The 22,519-nt window shown below is 36.2% G+C and overlaps 1 protein-coding gene across 2 annotated transcripts in view; it reads right to left on the reverse strand.

Moving 5' to 3' along the window:
- Positions 1–18,449: 18,449 nt before the first annotated feature.
- The window catches only part of LOC126972231 (D-beta-hydroxybutyrate dehydrogenase, mitochondrial), an 86,533-nt gene continuing 82,463 nt past the window's right edge, over positions 18,450–22,519 (reverse strand). For both annotated transcript variants that reach the window (XM_050818876.1, XM_050818877.1), the window contains exon 8: positions 18,450–22,487. In XM_050818876.1, coding sequence (XP_050674833.1) covers positions 22,329–22,487 — 159 coding nt within the window. In that variant the 3' untranslated portion in view covers positions 18,450–22,328. The remainder of the gene's footprint in view (positions 22,488–22,519) is intronic.

Here is a 22,519-nt window from a genome sequence, read left to right on the forward strand (position 1 = left end):
AAAAAATATTTCAATTAAAGGTCATATTTCTAACTGAGAAATCGAAATACATAATTTTACTCACTTGTGTGCGCGACTTTTCCGCATGAAATTTCGTCGTATCGCGCGCAGCCGGAGCTTTCAAATGTATATGCTAAAATCAAGTCAAAAATATTTTATTGGATAGGTGTATTACATTACACTTGAAATATGCCATTTTTCATACAGTTCATTCCGAAAACAGATTATCTTAGAGAAGAACGAGCAAAAAACTCTAAGGTTGCTCTTTTCAAAAACAGATGAGATATTACAAGTTCTTGTTTTGTTAAAATAAAATAAATAAAAAACATGAAGCAGACTCCCGATGACAGGACCATCCAGCTGATCCGTTCAAGAGCATGACGCATTGATCAGCCATTGCTTCCCTCGACCATATTTTAGGGAAGGGAACGACCCGCCCCACGTCACCGACACAAGCTGACCATGAGGATGCCTGTCCCCGGGCTCTTTTGATGTACCCCTGACAATTTGTTTATGAAGTGTTGTGATGATAAAAGTAGTTTTAGCGCGAAAGGGTAACCAGGAAACAAACTGACACTTGCATTTAAATATCATTTTAATAATTATATAAATAAAAGTTTATTAAAGCACATCAAAGCCAGTTTGCCTCCTTTAAGCTTCATAAGATAATGGCTCATATTAAAACAAAGCAGCTATTCTTTATTACCAACGTTATCTGATAGTTATCAGCAAACTTGCTCTTGGCATCTTAATATTTAATAAATGTTTGAGACAAGCGAGGTCAGAAAACAGATGCTTCGGCTACCCGTGTTGGCTTAGTTATGGCCCCTCTAATTAAAACATGAACAACTAGCTTCAACTTACATTTAATATTCCTCGTTAGTATCCTCTATTATACCGGTTTAATTATATTCGCTAAGCTTTTCTTTTGTAGCGTTATCCATGTCTAAATTATCATTTTGGGAATTACTAGATATATTCAGTAGGTTTCGTTTGTTTCGGTTTTTATTGAAGTGAAAACTTCTTTAGCATCGTTGTGATTTGAAATTCGATGAAACGAAAAAGCGAGACAGTAAAAAGAGACAGAAACATAAATTCATAAGATTTCGTGGGAGAAAATGAGTGTTTTTGTACCAGGCGCTCATAGTTGCAGAAGAGATTGTCTTATGTATGACGCGAGTATACCTTGACATATTCTGACATCATGCGCACTACGTATTATTACGTAGACACATCTACAGGAGAACATAAGTATGGTAACGGTGATAGTAATGTCTTTTCTATCTGCCATCGTAGCAACATGTACCAGGACTTCATATGCAGTTTAGAGGTTTAATGTAAATTTTACATCGGATACAGCGATTCCGTTGATTGAGTTTTTGGAAGCAAAATTTAATTTGGAAATGTGCAGCAGTCGCACTGTGTCAACAACAAGATCAAAAACAGTAATTGACGCAGTATTTCATAGATATATTGAGCATAATAAGACCAAAGTATTTATTTCAATTAAGCATTTATTAAAATAATAATATATTATATAATTGATTCTATTTTTATTATAAAGTACAATAGAAATAACACAATATAAATTTATGTATTATTATGTTGATAATATATAACATAAGATATAAAGGATTTACTGCTTTTAAGCTTTTGTTATTTGTACTTTGGCTTGATGCTTGTTTTAACATATATATGGTATAGCATGATTCATTATTAAAGCAATTCTACCATGAAAGCTATCAACCAATCCAATTAAAATTTTACTGAATTCGTAATGGAATCGTGTTGGTCAGGATTCGTGAATATATGATTTAGTATAGGGAATAACTTAAACAACATTAAACAGTTGTGGTATATGCTTGTTTAACTAAATAGGTTATTCCTCATTTTAGTTAGCAAAACAAGTTTGTTGACTGGGTTTATTTTTCAATTTGTAAAATTTGTATAAACTTCTAGCAGTAGAACTAGCTTGAATAAAAACTAAACATAAAAAAAGATGTTTTGTGATGAACACGGCTAGAAGTCAACGCGTAACGTGAAATCGCAACAAACGGATTATTATTTGTTTTTTTTTTTTATGAAAATAAGGGACGAGACGAACAGGATGTTCAGCTGGTGGTCATTAGTATTATTTGTTTGGGAACTACACTGACACAGATACATACGAACATAGATGTAAATATATTATTATCGTCGGCCATCTTGGATTTCAAAAATGATCCCAAATTCGTTACCTTCGAGAACCTTGGATAGGATATATCAGTATTGTTGAAATCATTATTTCGCGCTGCGACCTAAATAATAGTTTTATAAATAATAGCTGGCAACGGAGCCTCTATCGTCTCGCTTTTTCGTTTCATCGGGATTCAAACTACAACGATTCTACAGAAGTTTCACTTTCACAAAAATTGTTGCAACGAAAATTATACGTGTTGTTTTTATTAAATCCTAAATTTTTATTTTGTTTCTTCTTTCTTATTACATATAATATACTATTTGTCACTATTTACTGATTTAGGCAAATGTCTACTTACTTGCAGCATTATTTGGTTGTCTATGTGTGTGTTGGCGAATGTAAGTACGTGGCGCTCACGCACACATTAATTCTAATGTTACTTCTATGTTGACAGTAACTATTAATAAAAATATCGTTCTGAAGTTTATTCAAATTCAAATTCAAAAACACTTTATTCATGTAGGTCACAGAAATGACACTAATGAATGTCAAAAAAAAATATAAAAATATTGTTTCTTATTGAATTTACCGCTACTTCGTAAAGGGTTGAGCTAATGAGAAGAAGTAGCAAGAAACTCATTGCCACTCTTTTAAGTCAAGATTTACAATTTATTGTCTTACAAATCATTTCAATTACAATATATGCAAAGTGACGTAACAAGAATACTCAAATGTCAAAAACTTAAAGGCTTACATGAGTAAGTCAAAAAAAGAAAAAAAAAAAGTAAATTAATACTTATAAACACAAGAGTTATTGAGTATAGTAGATGCATCAATCCACACACACCGTAAATAAATAGAGGCATTATGTGAGCATTTCATAAAATAAAATATATAATAACTTTAACTTTAAAGGAAATAATAATAATAAAAAAACACATCAAGCAGACCAGACATCGTCCAGTATATTATTCTAAGATCAGAAGTCCAACATTGATTTAGTTGTCTATATTCGCGTTTGGTCCCTCCTTAACTGATATTTTAAATATTTAAACAATGTTGTGCTTGGTATAGATAGATAGACGCGGGTCTTTTTTTAATCAGGACATTGTGGATACTTAAGATATAAATATTCATGAGTTTGAGTAATGGTTCGCTGCATAATTTATAAGTTACATGATAAATTATAATGTACTAGCTTACCTGACAGAGGTTGTTCTGTGCATAATAAATTACTATTTTTTATGAATTTGTCAATAGATAATATTAACATCAAAAATTATTTAGTAAAATATGCTCCCTGTTCATATAATGAAATTGTTTCACTGCAGAACTGTCAAACCGTGCGTCAGTAAATTCTGTCATAGAAAATATATTCATACAAAACAAATATTGGAAATAAAAATAATTGTGGGTCCCAAATCGAAATAAAAATTCCCATTAAAATCCGTTCATTAGTTACGGAGGTCACTGGAAATAATCATCAGGACACTGGATTTATATATATTAAGATTAAATATTGGGATTAAAGATATAAGATAAGATGCATTTATTATTATATTTATGGGTTTTGAAAGGCCAATGGCATTTAAATAAATGGTTCTGATGTTATAGTTGCTGTCCACCTGATCTGGTGGTGAAACTAAATTGTGGGCATTTAAATTAGTGTTTAGACTTACTGAGTTGTGATGAGATAATATGGCTAAAATTAGGGATTCTAAAGGTTAATATAATATAAAGGTTTATCATAGCTGAGGGTGACTGCACAATGGAGACCAACATTGTTCAATTTTTTACTTAATTCTTACTTCAATCTCGCAATTTTTTTTAAATTGATAAATTTTACAGCAATTAATATGATTTTTGTTAAAGAAAAGTCCCCTTTTTTATGAAAAGTTTATCTTCTTATTTTTTAAAATATGGTCAAAATTCGGGCGAAAACGAAGCACTCGTTTATATATAAATTTCACTATATTTTTTATTACCTTAGCAATTTGTATGGAAATTGTCGCGCTATCGTTCACATGTTATTTGTAATGAAATAAAACCCACAAAAAATTGGGTATTTTTTGTAAATCAAGTTTTTTGACCTTAGTTGGTAAAAAAGCGTATTTTTGGTAAAATTCTTACATTTATAATGCCAAAGTAGATAGCATAGTCACTTGATCTAACTACACAACATTGTTCATCAAGCAAGCCGTTCTTGAGATATAAAAGGATATACAAACACGCAGAAATACGAAAATTTAAAAATATTACAATTTGTTTTATTAGGCACAGAACAGAAAAAACTAGTAGAAGTGGCATCATGGCATTTTACTATGGAAACCGATGTCGCCAAACTCACACATTTATCTATTAAATATTTAATACACACAATTCCGGCTTTATGGTAGGCCTAAATTCACAATCACGAAAAGACATAAATACAAATTTATTTACATCAATTTCGAACTTAATACAATTACGCTAATCTCATATTCTTAAAGTGATTATGACAACCTCAGAACTTTTTCTTAAATTGCGAAAAATAACATATAAAAACTTAAGTAGGTAATAAGAACTCTGTAGCCATAGATTTGACTTCTGTCATAATACCTAGTGTTGTACGAAAATGAATAAACATATCGATAAGTTAGTGAAAACTAGAAATGATGAAATCAAGGTTGATAAAATATATTACCTAAATATATAAAGTACGTCGTAAGCTACAATAATAATACGCCAATGTTTTTTCTTAGGTCTAGTTTTATTTTAAAGGATATTTAGCTCAATTCAAGACAGCGTACACATACGAATTGTCTTGGAAAGTTACAATATCAATATTATATTTATCTGGGAAGCAATACACGCAAAAAAATTACACGGCATAGTTTTTTTTTTATTTATTTATTTAGATTCACAAGTTGTGATTACAATAATACATTTATAATTATTATGGTAATTTACAAGGGTCTTAATATTACTAAATGCATTACCTTTTAAGGTGAATACCGCATGCTAAATTATGTGTGAAATAGTTACCTACATAAAATAAGTAGATATAAGTTATAAAACAACCATTCTATAATGTAATGAAATGAACAAATTAACAAAATCTACTAAACAAGTTAAGATAAACGTATTAAACAAATCAAGAATGCTTATAAATTATTTATTTACAATACATTTTTTTTACATTTTTGCGAAACCTTGGCAACGAATCACTGAATGGGTCTAAGCATTTATAATCGTTTATAATTTTGCGACACAGGTGAATTGATCCCCAAAATAGTTCTGCAAGAAGGTTTTCCAAATAAGTTCACAGGTTTACGTGGGCATCTAGGCACTCTAAAATTAAACATAGACACAAGAAAGGAGTTGTCATAAATGTTGTTAATACTTTCGTATAAGAAAAGTAAATCCAATATGTCCCTACGCTGTTTCAGAGTTAGTATATTAAAATATGTAAATCTTTCAGAGTATGTTGCGAGTGATCTAGATTTCCCAATTGAGAAAGCCATTTTTATAAATATTTATCATTATTCTGTATAAATCTAAGGGCCAGTAAGACATGATATTTTATAAACCGTACCGTACGATACGTAATGCGCGTGCGGAAAGAAAATTTCCAAAACAAGCAGTAATGAATCATAAATAAAAAGAGAAGTTATTGAAGATGAAGCTGATGAAGTATTAATAATCTTGTTAGTCTTATGATATATGATATTTTATATAATGATGTACATATGCTATAATGATTGCAAATATTCCCAGAATTCATGGTTTTCGATCTATTTTTTACAATTCTATGACGTATTTCCTCTACTCTATGATGTAACATATTTATCAGTTCCGCTCCTTTGCACCGGATGCGTACTAGATGGAGACTTGACATCTTATGTCTCAAGGTGATGAGCGCAGTTGTAGTGCCGCTCAAAATTTTTAGGCTTTCCTGATCAGCTACCGTCAGCTGAACGTCCTGTTCGTCTCGTCCCTTATTTTCATAGTAAAAATTTGATAAGGTTTTTCTTCTACTCCACCTCGACTCAACCTTATCGGTGGAACCTCGATATATGCCAAATATAAATATTTTTTTGTCTTTATTTAAAAAATACAACTGCATATAAATAAATAAAATAAAATGCTTTTGAAGTATTATAGGCCCATATCACTTCTGAGCCATATATATAAGCTGTTTTCTAGGGCTATCACGAATTGTCTCGTGCGCAGGCTTGACCACTTCCAGCCTCTCGAGCAAGCCGGATTCCGAATAGGACCATAGACCACATACATACGCTGCGGCAGGTTATACAGAAGACAGAGGAGTATAACCAGCCACTTTGCTTGGCGTTCGTGGACTATGAAAAAGCCTTTGATTCGATCGAGACCTGGGCCGTGCTTCAGTCTCCAAAGACATTGGTGCAACATTGATTACCGATATATCGAATCGAAGGTGAGTGATGTTGATGCCCAGTCTGTTCCAGTCTAGAAGCTTAAAGACATCTTCCAACAAAGCGGTGAACAGCTTGGGCGATATCACCATCACTCACCTTCGATTCGCAGACGATATAGTTATCATGTATTTATGATCTCTATAAAAGACTTAGACCATATGCTCAATCATCTCAATACAGCTTCCCATGGAGTAGGTCTCAAACGAACATAGACAAGACGAAGATCATTTCAAATGTCCATGTCGCACTTACTCCCATAACAATTGGGAACTATATTCTCGATATTGTAGACGAGTACGTCTACCTCGGATAAACAATCCAGTAAGGCACGTTCAATTTCGCGAGAGTGGTCACTCGTCGAATCCAACTCGAAAGCATTCAGGAATCTCTGTAAAATCTTCTCGTCCCAAATACGACAATGTCTGAAGACGAAGGTTTACAACTAGTGTGTGTTGCCAATGATGACTTACGGTACGCAGACGTGGTCGCTTACTATGGGCCTTATTAGAAAGTTCATGGTCGCTCAGAGGGCAATGGAGGGCTATGCTCGGAGTTTCCTTGCCAGATCGAATCAGAAATGAGGAGATCCGTAGGAGAACCAAAGTTACTGACATACTCCAAATGAGGGATTTGTTAAATAATAATTAGCTGTACCTGAGAAACAATTAAGATTATCAATTTGAATTAATCGTAGTCTCTCTACCACAACCATATTATAACAATTTGCTTACTCACACCCTTTTCGCATGATGCATGGAAAAGAACAATACTTGAATACAATTTATATAGATAAAATTTCTTTCGATAATATTACATCAATATGTACATGCATGGACTTGTTGAGAATCAGGATATTTTTATTGTTTACATTAATTATTCTAATATAAGTTACATCGATTACACTTAAGGGTACCTAAATGAACCATACGTCGTAATATTATGGTTCATTTTTAAATGTATTTTTTGCACAACACATAAAAATATTAATTGCATTTAAATCAGAAAATTATGATAACCGATGATAGGAAATAATTATTTACGAACGAAATTTCGTTGGACATATTTTTATTGCGGCTATGATTTCTACAGTCAAAAATGGCACAAAAAGGCAATTTTTTTTTGTATTTTTTTAAAAGATAATTAACCTTCACTTGACATCAAATGACTGCTCTCACTTGACCCTCGAGTACATCTGTACACAATAGTGGCGACAAGGTAACGCCCACATGCCACTTCCACGTGTTATTAGGTACCTAAATCATAAAACGTTTATTATAAAAAAAATTCACAATAATAATAAAATACAGTCAGAGGCTACAGATTTATAAAGAATTATAGATAGATATAAGTATTTTTTTTTAAATTATTCTCGAAACATTTGGACCGAATTTTTACATTTATTCCGTTTCATGCCAAGGCTACGGTGTCGGATCTGACTACATTTTTTTTTGTGTAAATGCGATGCATGCTTTTCACCTAATTAAGAAAAAAAATAGATATCTATGTGACCATTAAAACTGTTGTAGCTTGTAGTTACAAAAAAATCATAACTCTTAAACCAATTATAAAATCGCGGGCCATTCGTGGGGGTTATCCGCAACCAAGATAACAATTTATTTTTTCGTCCAATTTTGACTCGACGAAAATGCACTTCTGTCTGTCCTTTCAAGACGTATTTGTCAGGAACGCATCGCAGAAACAGATTTAAACTATCATGAAAGTGGCTGCAGCACCTTTTTGCACCTTGTCCTAAATAAATTCAATCAAAAGATAATTTATACGTCTAGATGGAGCCTTAACTGTTATGCAATGAATGACATAGGCCAGTTTTCTTACTTTAGTCACGGACTAGTAAAAAAAGAAAGACTCCGCGCCGTGATATAAGCAAGTGAAGCACCTTTATGCTGGTGTGTGTGCGGTTACGGGGTATACCAGTTACACAATTTTTTCTCCCTTAAATAATCATATATCCACAAAACTTTTATATTATTGTTTTTACACTTTTTGACAACGCAAACTGATCTGTCACAGACTATGGCAAATCTCATAATGGCGGCCGATCGGCTTGTATTAGTGTAAGTGTATGCGTGGGGCTATGTATTGACACGTTTTCCGGCGTGTTTTGGTGCCTCATTGTTATGCAAGGTGACACGGAGTCCTTATTTTTTTACTCGTCCGTGACTATAGTGTACATGACAAGCTACATTTTACACTTGCGATACGTTTGTCACTTTTTTTTAGTGTGCGTGCTGAATATAGAGGCTTTTTTTTTTTTTGAGAGGAGGAAATACTGTTACGTATTTACGCCCCGGAACTAAAATGAAGATGAAAAGAACACACTCGCCGCCGAGTGTGGTGATGTTTAGTGTAATGTATGTAAGTGTGTGTGTATGTGTTTATGATTGTATGTATGTATGTTTGTATCTGTGTAAGTAGTGTAAATGTTAGTGTGCATGTATGTTTGTGTTTGTTTGTGGAGTGTGTTTGTGATTGTGTAAGTGGTGTAAGTCAGTCCGTCAGTCAGTCCGTGTGTGAGTGAGTGTAGTGAAGCGATTACAGGACGAGGACTAACGTCTCGTCGGGTATCAAAACAATGTGTGGTGTATCTAGGGTGGGGGCCGCTGGCCATCGTCAGAGTGACGAGTGCCAGTGGTTTGCGGTGGTTGACCGCGCCTACGCCTGCGAAGGCGGTGTGTGCGTGTCTGTGTCGGTGTTTGTGTGGGTGTCGCGTTCGCGATGGTGATGTCGTCATCCGGGTCTACCATTACGTGTCTGGGACGTCTTATTGGGTTGAGACTATGGTGAAGGGGGGTGTACCCGCATGCCTTCCTAACCAAGATTTTGGGATGGTTAGGCGCCTTGTCAAAGAAGCGTCGCGAGATCTCTTTAAAGTGTTGAGCTATCGTCGGAAGCTCTAGGTCGCGGTGAAGGTCAACGTTTCGGATGAACCACGGGGCTCCGGTTGCCATGCGCGTGAATTTATTTTGAACTACTTGCAAACAACGTAAGTAGCTCGGTCGGGTGTGCGCGAAAACGACGCTTGCGTATGACAGTATGGGCCGTACGATGGTTTTGTACAGCGTCACTTTGTGTTTGAGCGGAAGTTTGCTTCGCCCACACACAAGTGGATAAAGGCGACTGAGGACAAATCGGGCTCTATTGCATACCGTATCAATATGTTTCTTGAAGTTCATATTGCTGTTGAACGTGACTCCTAAGTATTTGTAATCCTTCACCCACGGTATGGGTGTTTCATACAATTTAATGACGTCGGTCGGTCGTTTTTTAGCGCGGATGCTATTCGCGTTACCGAAGAGTACAGTTGCCTAGTTCATCGACGGCGGCTTGAAGCACTTTAATGTTCCTGCTCAAGGTTGAGCGGTTCAATAGAGCGGAGCCAAAGTAGAGTGCCGTATCGTCAGCGTACTGAGCGAGCTGGACACTCGGAAACTTGGGAATGTCGCTCGTGAAGAGCGAGAAAAGTGTGGGAGAGAGGACTGAACCCTGTGGCACGCCAGACCTGATGGGTCTGGGTGAGGATAGGGTGCCCTCTACTCGATATCGGAAGGAGCGATCAGTAAGGTAGGCTCGTATGATGCGCACGAGCCTGTCTGGCACTCCCAGTTGATACAGCTTGAATACTAAGCCGTTGTGCCATACCTTGTCGAATGCCTTCGCGACATCGAAAAACACGGCTGCCGTGGTAGCGTGAAGTTGACGCCGTACGAGAATGTACTCGGTGAGTCGGTGAGCCTGCTGGGGACACGAGTGAGCGGTTCTGAATCCGAACTGTATGTCGGGTATCAGGTTGAGCTCCGCGATGTAATGATTAAGACGCGCGAGAATTAATCTTTCGTAAAGTTTCCCGATCGAGTTAATTAAGCTAATAGGCCTATAGCTACTCGGATTAGCTTTAGGTTTATTGGGTTTTGGGATACCGATAACAATGGAATCCTTCCATTGTTCGGGGAACGCGCTATTAGACAATAGAATATTAAAAATGGTAACCAATAAAGTAATAAGAGTCGAGGGTAGGATTTTAAGAACCCTATTGTTTATAGTGTCGGGCCCCGGGGCCTTCTTGGAGTTAAGCTCCTTAATGATTGCTTCACCTCTTCGTAAGAGGTGGGTTTTATTACATCGCCTGAAGGGCTCAGAGCGGAGCGACGTTCAACTTCACGATCAACTTCGTCAACGTGTGTCGGGTCGGCTGCTGCATTTGGAGAGCACTGACTCTCAAGACTATCGGCGAGGCATTCAGCCTTCTCATCGTCATCGAGCGCCGGCTGCAGTCCCGGTCTGTCCAAAGGAGGCATGACAGTGGGCGGCTCCTGTTTGAACGCGCGAGGCAGCTTCCAGAAAGCCACATGTGATGGCTTAAGGTTGCCGAGCAAGCGGTCCCAACGTTCGCCGCGGAGTTCCGCGATACGTTCCCGTATCACCCGCTGTAGGTAGCGGAGGTGGCGCCTATTCTCGACCGACGGATACCTATCGTAAAGTCTAGTGGCTCTGTGCTTCTGTGTAAGTAAGTTCCTGACCTCTGGAGGCAGGTTTAGGCGATGCGGTTGCATCGTCGGAACCTGCCTGGAGCAGGCCTTGATCCTATTCTGTATATGTGACGTCACATGAGAGATGAGCACTGTGAGCCGTGTCGACCGAGTCGATGACGTCCGGTATAAGGTCAAGGTCGTCGGACTTGATAGACTCGAGATCCTTTTCCAGCCGTTGCCAGTCGATCACTGTTTTCGTTGGTGGTTGAAAGTTAACCGGTGGGCCTAGATTTAGGATGACGGGCCGGTGGTCTGACTCTAATTCGTGAAAAACCTCGATTGAGTTTACATTGAGCGTTACGTTCTTAAGTAACGCAACGTCTAGAATGTCGGGTCGGTGCGCGACGTTATCCGGATAACGTGTTGGTTCGTCGGGTGCTATTACTGAAAAGTTCACCTTGTTTGTCAGCGAATCTAATAAGATTCCGTTTCTATTTGTAGCTCTACTGTTCCAGCTGGAGTGTTTGGCGTTAAGATAGCCGCCCACTATGACTGCGGCCCCGTGGCCGAGTAATGCTTCTATATCTGTATCTAATACTTGTTTGTTGGGCGAAAGATAAGCTGAAATAACAGTGATCGGCTGGTGATTCGCCATACTGACTCGGATGACAGAGGCCTCGATGTTAGTGAGGAATATAGAGGCTAACAACAACGTGTTCACAGCTGTCACTATCTATCTAACACGTATAAATTAAACGTAGTTCCTGAAAAACGTTCCAAGCCACAAACGTCACATTTTAGGGAATTTATGTTTAAAGTTTAATAAATATAAGTGTATTCCATACATTTGTGGGTTGGGCTACTAAGTCATGTCATTAAAAGAGTGACAGTAGGGCTGCCATTTTGTATCAGTCCGTTAATATGAATCACGTGACCAGTTTTATGTTCTTAACTCAATTTCGACATGATTGTGGTTTGGAACGTTTTTCTGGAATTATGTCTAATTATCCAAGAAAAGATAGATGAAATTACGCCTCTTTTACATGCAGATAACGTTTGCCAATAAAGCAAACCAATAGTCAGGCTCACCTCACTTACCAGCTCTTTACAGTTTAAAAGGTTTATAACATGCAACCCTGAGTCTTGAGTAGAGTACTATTATAAAATATTCAAGCGGGTAAGTTACGAGGTGACCTATTTCGGGATCGACTCAATAAAATGCATTTGAATATATTTTACAATTAATCTCAAATTTATTCTATCACAATAAATAGAAACTACGACAACGGCTTAGTGTGACATTCCTTTTTTATTTTTTACCGCTTTTAGGCAAATAAAAATATAATAGTGGCATAACCTTCCAGCACCGTGAAGTTAGTTCATAAAAAGCAGCCAAGTGCGAGTCTAACTGGCCCATGAAGAGTTCCGTAGCACCAGGTAACATAATATAAAGGTTCTTGTAGATCGTTGTAACGATTTATGACGTATTAATAAAAAAAAACTACTTACTACTTACAAGATCTCGTCCAAGCCAATTTTCGGTGGAGGGTTTGCATGTACATCCTATATTTTTTTTAGTTTTATCATTCTCTTATTTTAGAAGTTACAGGGTGAGGTGGCACACATTATACTACTTTGGAAATGTCTCTCGCACAAACTATTCAGTTTAGAAAATAATGATATTAGAAACCTCGATGCAATTTTTGAAGACCTATCCATAGATCCCGGATATCGCACACGTATGGGTTAGATGAAAAAAAAATTGAGTTTCAAGTCTAAGTATGGCGAACTCCCAAAATTTCTGTTAAATTGTTGTTGTTTAATTGTTATAACACGTTACTTGGGCCTTGTCATCGGTAAGGTTTTTCACTTTTATCAATAAAACGCCACATTCTGTTGTTCGTAAGTAACCACACAATTTGTGTTGTTACTAAATACTACTTCCATAATTTTAGGCAGAATTTTTCAATATTTTAAGATGTAATAAGTGCCTATGTTAATTTCCAATAATAAGAAAACTGACTGCATATTTACAATATAGCGTTCCGTGTAATGTTATTAAAATAAAACATCAAAAATGTAAGCAAAGTTAAAGTAACTATATTCAAATTCAAATTCATTTTTATTTTTATTCAAAATAGGATTCAAAATCACATATTGAACGTCAAAAACTACCACTCATTCAAAAGAGACTGCCTCAGACCTGAGAAGAATGGGCGCAAGAAACTCATTATTATTATTATTATCTCATTCCATATTATTATTTTTCATTGGCAATATTCCGAGAAAGATAGCACAACGATAGTAGATAACGCCTTATAGTCTGTAGACAACGGGGTAATCCATGCGGAAATTCAAATACGTCTATTTCAGCGCTGAAAATGGAAACAGCTGGATCGGACGGGTGAAACTAAAGTGTATATCATGGGAACAGAAGATCGAACTATGAGTCATATGAGTATGAATCAACGATTTTAGAGTGAAGGCATGCTCCTTATAATTTTTAATCTTATACAATTAAATAACCAATATCTTGAATTTTTAATCATCAGACATTAATCAAATATACTCGATTTGATACAAAATAGTTTTCATCCATAAAACGGATAAGAGAAGGCGGTTTTAGATTCAGGTCCTCAACTACTTGGTGTCCCCAATAAAACAAATAAAAAAAACTGGTTTCACTCCGGAAGTGGCAGCAGAAGTGAAAACTTGAACATTAATGTTGTGCATTTTTGAATATTTTGGAATGGTTAGTGAATAATTTCGCACCAATTGCTTTATTTATCAGTATACAAGCATTTATGTGGTTAAATACAATATTCATTTATTGCGCTCTCGTACACAAAAATTACAATTTGAATTACATAAAAAATTTAACACTTCAGAACTATAACAATTATCATACATTAAAAAGTTTGTCTCTAAGATAAATCACTTTTCATCCACAATTTCAACTTTCACCATCTTCATTATCAGTATCATCAACGCCAATCTCTTAAACTGATGCAATAGTTTTATGATAGCAGAAGTAAGATAAAAAATTATATAAAAAAAATAAACAAAATAATAAGTAACTAATAAGGTTGTATAAACTATCACCTAAGGGAGAGTCTACGCCAATGACAAGGCCTTAAAACCAAATAATTAAACTGTAAAAACATGCTTCGGCTTATCAATCAAATGATTCAACCACTGGTCCAATGACCGTATGATCATTAAGTTGAAATAGCCGAATCATAATTTCAACCACTGTCTTACGAATTTTCGATCAGGCCACGTGTCTGACGCGAATTTAACATTCTATACCCATCCCAAGAAAAGTGCTCAACGCCGCTAAATAAATTTTCACTTCAAAAATTACAACACCATCTCATAAATCTTATAAGTTATACTCATGTTTGTATAATACTTACTATCCAATATATAACAAAAGAATTGTAATTGTTGTTAATGTAACAAAAGAATTCACTGTTCTTCCGGAAAGTACACCTATTTCTGCCACAAAACGACAGCGCACGTGAATTCTGGATTGTAGAGTATGGACATATGGATGTCGGCGCAATTGCAGGCACAAGTGACATTCCATTTTTAGTCACAGGGCGAAGGGCGCAGTTAGCTCAGGGTTTTATCATATCGCTTTGTCATAATGGTTGGTGTTAACTTAATACAATACAATACATAAATATTCTAACATTTTTTTTAATACCGGGATACCGTATACTTATTTATTTAACATAAGCCCATATAGGTATTTGACGACAAAAAATATACGCGGGTGAAAACTTGAACTCAATAGCTAGCAAACAGAATCATGCACGCACTATTCTAATAATTCTATTATAAAGTTTCGACGGCACAATATGTAGAACTCTCTCTATCCTAGCCCGCCACGTACTAATATGTTTTTGGTTATCGAATTCGTAATTATAAACGTTTACTCGATGCTTTATAAAGTCGGCAACACTCTTGTGAATCCTCTCGTATTTTGAATAGAGTATGGGGTGCGGTGATCACTTACCATCACCCTTATCTATGATAGTTTGTCCTCCTCTTCACAGAAAACATACTATATATGTATTTGTCGTATTCCGTTTCCAAAATATCAACACAGCTTACTAAACCCAGTCTGAATACGTATATTAAACACATTTGCGTTTCTAAAACGACACGATTTCCGCGCGGTTGCTGCGTTAAAAGTCCCTCTTCCTCCTCGCGTCCATCCCAGTAACCATCAGTTGTTCAAGGTTGTGGCCATCTTTTCTGACGATTTGTCCAAAGAACTCTAAGATTCTACGGAGGCAGACGGATAAGAGTCTGGTTTTTACACCTAGAGTGTGAAGGATGGATTGGTTGGTGTGGAATGCTGTCCAAGGGATTTGAAGCTTTTTCCTCCAGCACCACATCTCAAAGGCTCCAATCCGATCTCTGTCAGCCTTCTTTAGTGTCCATGTCTCAGCCCCATAGCTAAAGCTGGAAAAAAATAGACTGTTGACTAGCCTCATTTTAGTTTTTTGTGAGATGTTACGGTCACGCCATATTTTTCGGTAATAAAGTAAAATAATAGTATTAATTAAAGGCACCTTACGTTGCCAAATTATATAATATGTCGTGCGAGATTTAGACAAAAGCCCGGTTATGTAGGTCAATGCTATTTCGAAGTTCAGCTTGTTCCATATTATCTGCCTCACTAGGCTCACAAGTTATAATATACTGAGTACTCTCAGGAATTTCTATGCAGTTTATGCGCCAAATTTATGCATGGAAGGAAATTATGTACATTGTTTGTTTTCAGGGTTCCGTACCTCTTAGAGTAAAAGAACCTCATTCTCAAGAACACGTAATGTATAGAAATAAATTATTTTTGTTAAAATAAATTTTGAGAACATTTATGCAACTAGTATTTTTTTTTTGATAAACGCGAGTGTTTCACATTTGAATAAAACACTTTTTATGTGTTCATGTTTTCCATACTCATGACACTCTTCTGGTGATAAAAATTGTTGACCGCGCAATTGGTTCTTATTGTACCAACAATAGGTACTTACTTCCCGCAACATAGCCTTGAAGTTCTTCTATTGTGTTCGCGTTTGAATGATATACTTAGCCTGGCCATAGATACTGTTACAACTTACAATTAAAAATAAATAAAATATTAGATTCAAATTTGGAATCTGTCATTTTTATAAGAATGATCATTGAGTATTCTCATTTTGGCGCATTGTTAAATATTTTGTGATATTAAAATGGAGTGGATAAAGAGAACCGAACCGCTGAGATTGCATTACACAAAGTAGGCGCCGGGTAATAAAGCTCGGTCTACGCAGTCTTGGTTGGAAACGAACGTTTTAGACTTCATCACAGCTAAAGATTGGCCGACGTCTAGTCCCGATCTTAATCCGCCGGATTATGATTTTTGATCAGTTTTAGAGAGTACGGCTTGCTCTTAACGCCATGATAATTTGGTGTCCCTAAAACAATCCCTACGATTGGCAGAGAAGAATTTTCCCATAGTGCGTGCTTCTATTGATAACTGGCCTCAACGCTTAAACGGACTGTATTGCAGCTAATGGAGACCACTTCGAATAAGCTTCTTAAATTTTAAATTGTTTTATATTTATGTATTAAACTAACATACTGTACAAGTAATAATAATTTGCAATAGAAATTCCGTTTTTCTTTGTTTCAGTATTTATGGCAAGACTAGGTATAGATATACACATGCAATTTGCATCTTTATGGCCGGAACGCATTAGAGCGGCGCTGAGCGTCGCTTCACGTCGCCCGACGATACCTATCGCATTACAACTGCAGTAAGCGGCAGCTCGCGTCATTTATTCAAATAGGCTTAAACTAAGCACTTATGAATCTTCACTATAAATATTTCGTTTAAATTACTCAATCTACCACAATATTCGGAAAAAGTAGAGCTCTTGAGAAGAACACACACAACGGCCACTCTTTTCAATCAACAGAGTGTTTTACAATCGCTGTAATATACAAAATAAATTAGTTTGTAAGGGTATGAAACGCATCCAATATATGAATAATTTAAAATAAATAATTAATTATATTAAAGTAATAAATTTACTAATTAAAATATTTCTATTTAGTTATTTAAATTATGAGACAAAATTTTATTTGACTTTGATATCTTATTTTTTTTTCTCATAATTGATTCTTCTTCTGCACACATTAAAGAAATATTGACCAAAGCCTCGTCACTATCGCTCATCCTGTAATGTAGCTCGCACGCGGACTGCTATAGAAATGACGCGAGCTGCCGCTTACTGCAGTTGTAGTGCGATAGGTACTGTCTAGCGTCGTGAAGTGACGCGCAGCGCAGCGCCGCTCTGATGCGTTCCGGCCTTAAGAGTCAGACGACGACTTTGAGGGGATGGTGTTGGGCTTAGTGCGATATTGATACGTTACGCTAAGGGTACCAATTTCAGGTAGACTAAAGCCTCGTATTCATGGTAAACATTTGTTTAGTAACTAAGTTGAATCAACGTGTTGCGGAATTGCTGTCAACATGTTGCTTGTTCCTCAACTTAATCCTAAACTTTTCACTACATACCTTTAACTATGAAGACAATCGAGCTTAGTACACCTGGTGGAAAGTGATCACATACAACGACATAGGAATCACAGGAGCGTTTTTTTTATGGTATAGGAGGACAAACGAGCGTACGGGTCACCTGTTGTTAAGTGATCACCGCCGCCCACAATCTCTTGCAACACCAGAGGAATCACAGGAGCGTTGCCGGCCTTTAAGGAAGGTGTATGCGCTTTTTTTGAAGGTACCCATGTCGTATCATCCCGGAAACACCGCACAAGGAAGCTCATTCCACAGCTTTGTAGTACGTGGAATAAAGCTCCTTGAAAACCGCACTGTGGAGGACCGCCACACATCCAGATGGTGGGGATGATATCCTAACTTGTGGCGTGTCGTGCGAAGGTAGAATTCGGCGGCAGGAATCAGGTTTAACAGCTCAGCGTTGCCAGCCATTTAGTGTGGTGTCTGAGCTTTTAAAGGTAGCCATACCGTATCGACCTGGGAATACTGCGCAAGGTTTATTCCAAAAAGTTTGGTGGTAGGTGGGAAAATATCCTTATAAACTGCTCTACGGAGGAACACCCTATGGTGACCATAGTAAAAATTAAGTTTATGGCTGTAATGCAGCGAAGTCAAACAGCTCTTCGAAGCTCTTTCGGTGATAAATGCAGATGGATGGATGGAGTAGATGGCGTTGTCTCAGCGTCAAGTGCCCGCGCCGATCATAGAGTCCTGGATCCCCGACTATTCAGGCAACTTATTGAACTATGTAAATTAAAAGCCTTGAGTGCACTCAACAATTTATTACAACTATTAAATATACACACAACAAGATAATAACTTAGGATTTAAATACTGGGCAAAAGTTGTTTAAATGCATTCTTATTAAGACTTCCACAATATAGGTCACAGGTAATTTACACAGCGACTGAATTTTTCATAAAAGTACTTTGGGTTTTAAAGGATAAAACTCTAAAGTCTAAATGCTTTTCATTGCGTTAAAACAATGAAAAATATTCCGAGTTCAAACACTTAGTAATTCACAAGCTCAATAAATTTAGAAAGCTAATTGTTACATAAATTATAACGTTACTTTATCATAATATAAGGCACATTAATTATAATTTATAAAAGCATTTTGCTAATGTCGCAATGCAAGGCAAAGTTTTAGCATGTTCCAAGAGAATTTCAGCTTAATAATTATTAGTGAACAGAGAAGTTCATTAAAATGTGTTGACGGCTGTAAATGTGATTGTTGCCGCGGGCGGTTAACATAGGAAGATTTCAGAGAGATTTGAGTTAAACTTTTGTTACATAAATTAACACTTAACATTATTAAATTCACTTTATGTTAATCCTTCTTGGAGACTGTCTTCGTGTAAATGTAACAACATGGCATCATTTATTACGAACATACCTTTATGTGTACAAAAAATGAACATAAATTTTTTACGAGTTAACATTTTACTTCGTTCGGCTATTGAATATTTTGATGCAATTTTTTTAAGTCAAATTAGAACGTTTAGGAGAAAGGAGTTTTCATACATTAAATAAAATCGGATAGATTATATACGAGGAAAAGTGACTGATTACGTACGTCCTCGCATTGAATTCACAAGATTCTTATAAATAATTGTTTATTATATTTAATTAGCAGTTTTGATTTAAAAATATTCACATTAGCAATCATCAAAATTCGAAAAGGCTATTTAGCCGTACGTACCCGTTGCCTAATTTCATTGTAAAAAAGTCCAGTTGCAAAAACGAAAACTACGATTCCGTTTCTCGGGTGTATTGAGGCCCTCGGGATAGCTTCGCTTCTACAAACTACACCATCATGGTGCACAATGTAATAAATAAAGCCACCCCATGATTTGGTTATATATATTTGTGTGAGCCTACTGCGGTGACGTAAATAGATTCCTACTTCTAAACCGGCGCGATCTTCTATAAGTTAAAGCTCATAATATAATTAGGTGTTATCTAGGCTGCCTTCATTTCATAATAAAATTATAAATGGCGAACTAAAATAATATAACCGTTTCAACCATATTTCAGTTTGAAAGTCGCAGCCTGTTCTCAAAAGCGAAATGTAATATAATAAAAATAATCACTAAATATTATAAAACAAAGTCCTCCGCTGCGTCTGTCTGTCTGTTTGCGATAAACTCAAAAACTACTGCATGACAGATGCACGCTGTTTTCATCAAAGAATAGTGTAGTTCTGAAGGTTTTAGTATATAATTTGTTAAGTTTTTGTTTAAATTTATATGTATACTAGCTGACCCGGCAAACGTTACGCGATAGTTTTATAAGTAATATAATATTGCCTATATTAATAGCCTGTACATCATTTTGTTCTATTGTCAATAGTTTTTGCAGCGCACGCAAAAATAGGTTTTCGATTTTACACCTTGTGTTACAAAATAGCAATTTTATTACGGATCCCTAATTTTGAAAAAAAAAACATAGCCTATAGCCTTCCTCGATAAATGGACTAACCAACACTGAAAGAATCATTCAAATCGGACCAGTAGTACCAGAGATTAGCGCGTTCAAATAAACAAACAAACACTGCAGCTTTATAATATTAGTATAGATTAATGAAATTTGTTGGAGATATCGGAAAAAATAAGCCGTCCGCGATGGCATATGTCTATCTCTTAAAGATAACATACTATATCCATTTTTATATTTTCAGAATTGGCAATTATAAAGCGGTAATGTAAAAGTCATTTGCACAAATATGATATAAATTCTTATCATTTTCTATAGCACAGCGTCTGTACTGGCAGCTAGTATAATATAAATATATCAAAATGTCCCCTTGGACGTCCAAGAACTAACAAGAATTTATTAGTTATTGAATGAACATTTCTAACTACCACGCAATATTATTTTATTCTGTTCTGTTCATTTCTGCACCAGTCAAGTGTTTTGACATCGATGGTAATATCCTAAATACGGCACTGCCTTACGGTACTATACTATACAACAAAATTTTAAACGTAAAAACAAAAGTATTGAGTTCCTAGTCTATAAATTTGTATAATTGCTAGAAACCATAATATTAAATAAGTTAGATTCGATTGCTTTCGTACATGTTATACATTTTTTGACTTACACAAGTACCTATCATACCTTTATATATATTATCTGGACATTTATTGTGCTACGTGAACCATACGTGTCAATTTATCTAAATCATGTAGTCTAAACCCGATTTCACCGGTGAAGTACAACGCAATCATTTCACGATGAACTTCGTTTCCGAGCGTAAACGAGTTCAAAGCTCTACTCCGCATTTCACCAACTCAAAGTGAACGCAGTTAAACCCGCAACGCGTTTACATGCAATCCGCCAAGTTTGGACGCTTAAGATAATTGAACACGCATAAAGAGCAGTCACTCATCACTGTCGTCAAGATTTGAAAATTCAAATTTTGAACTTTGAAGACGTAACAGAGACGTGTCAAGTGTCAATACTGACAGTTTTGAAAATATTTTTTAACACTTTGTGTATATGATGTATCGTTTTGGCACTGACTGTCCAGTGTATAAATACCACTGGACAGGCGATTCCATATGTTTGACAGTAAATTTTTTGCGCCTGTTTGAAGCGCCACTCGCGAGCGTAATTTTGACGTATATTACAAATGGCTGCGAATGAACGTACAATACTCTGAAGTAGTTTTGTATTTTGAATTAATTTTGGTCGTATTTCGTGTTATTTATACTTCAGGAATCAACGTAATAAAGTACAGAATTCTTTTTGTAATTAGTTTCCTATTGATATTTGTTTAGCTCCGGTTGTCATCACTATTTTTAGTACCTCAGTGGGTTTTGGCATATAAACTCGGATTTCGTGAACGCGTTCAAAACGTGCCGGTGAAATCGCTTTGTCTTTAACTGAGTTCAGGACTGTCATGTAAACTAGTTCTAGAGTTTATTGAAACTCGGTTCATAGTGTGAAAGATGAAATCAGGGCTTATAGTTCTAAGATACGAATAGGAAACGATCTTCACCCATACGGGATTATCTACTATTTATTCTATAAGTCACAATTCACAGAGGTTCGTTATTTACTACAAAGGCTTAACAATTTCGTTGACCTCATTGATAAAGCTTGACAATGATAGCGATTCAGTAGTAGTTTTCCACAGCGGTAAATATATTTTATTTAATTGATTAATATATATTTTTTTTTACAAAATATACGTATAAACAATTTGTTATATTTTAAAGTGGTAACCCTCAGTTCTGGGATTAATTACACAAATAAAACTGAAAACAAAAGCTCAGTTGGAAAGAGCTCTCGCACGGAACGCAAGAGATCGCGGGTTCGAGTCCCGCAACGTTCATAAAATTTTGTTTTCTGTTTTATTTGTATGTCAATGGTTTACTGATATATTATGACGTCATAACAACGTCACGCTACGATGTTCATTGAATGTGTGGTCCCACCCATCAAGTATCGTAAATTATCAAACACATTGAAATAAAAATTGATGTTCTTTATATGATTACAGTAAATATAGAGTGACGTCATTATTGTAATGTCTCAATGCTTCCTTTATATCGTGCGGTTGGTACAGACAGCAAATTTCGAATTTTGTGGGCGTTAAAATGATACTAAACACGTCGCGACAAGGTTGTAAATCGATAGTCTTAATCGGCGTACAGTCCCTCGTAGAGCGAGCGTGGCATGTGCTCGGCGAGAAGAGACTTGAGCTTCTCCCGGGGAGAGACTGGCGTGTAGCGGGACAGGGGGAAGGTACGCGTCACGCTGTCACTCAGCGAGCGTGTCACGGCGCTCAGGTCGGCGTCCTGCAACCGGATTAATGAATACATAGATAGGA

Source organism: Leptidea sinapis, chromosome 25 (genome assembly GCF_905404315.1).
Source record: "Leptidea sinapis chromosome 25, ilLepSina1.1, whole genome shotgun sequence".
Classification (NCBI taxonomy): Eukaryota; Metazoa; Arthropoda; class Insecta; order Lepidoptera; family Pieridae; genus Leptidea; species Leptidea sinapis.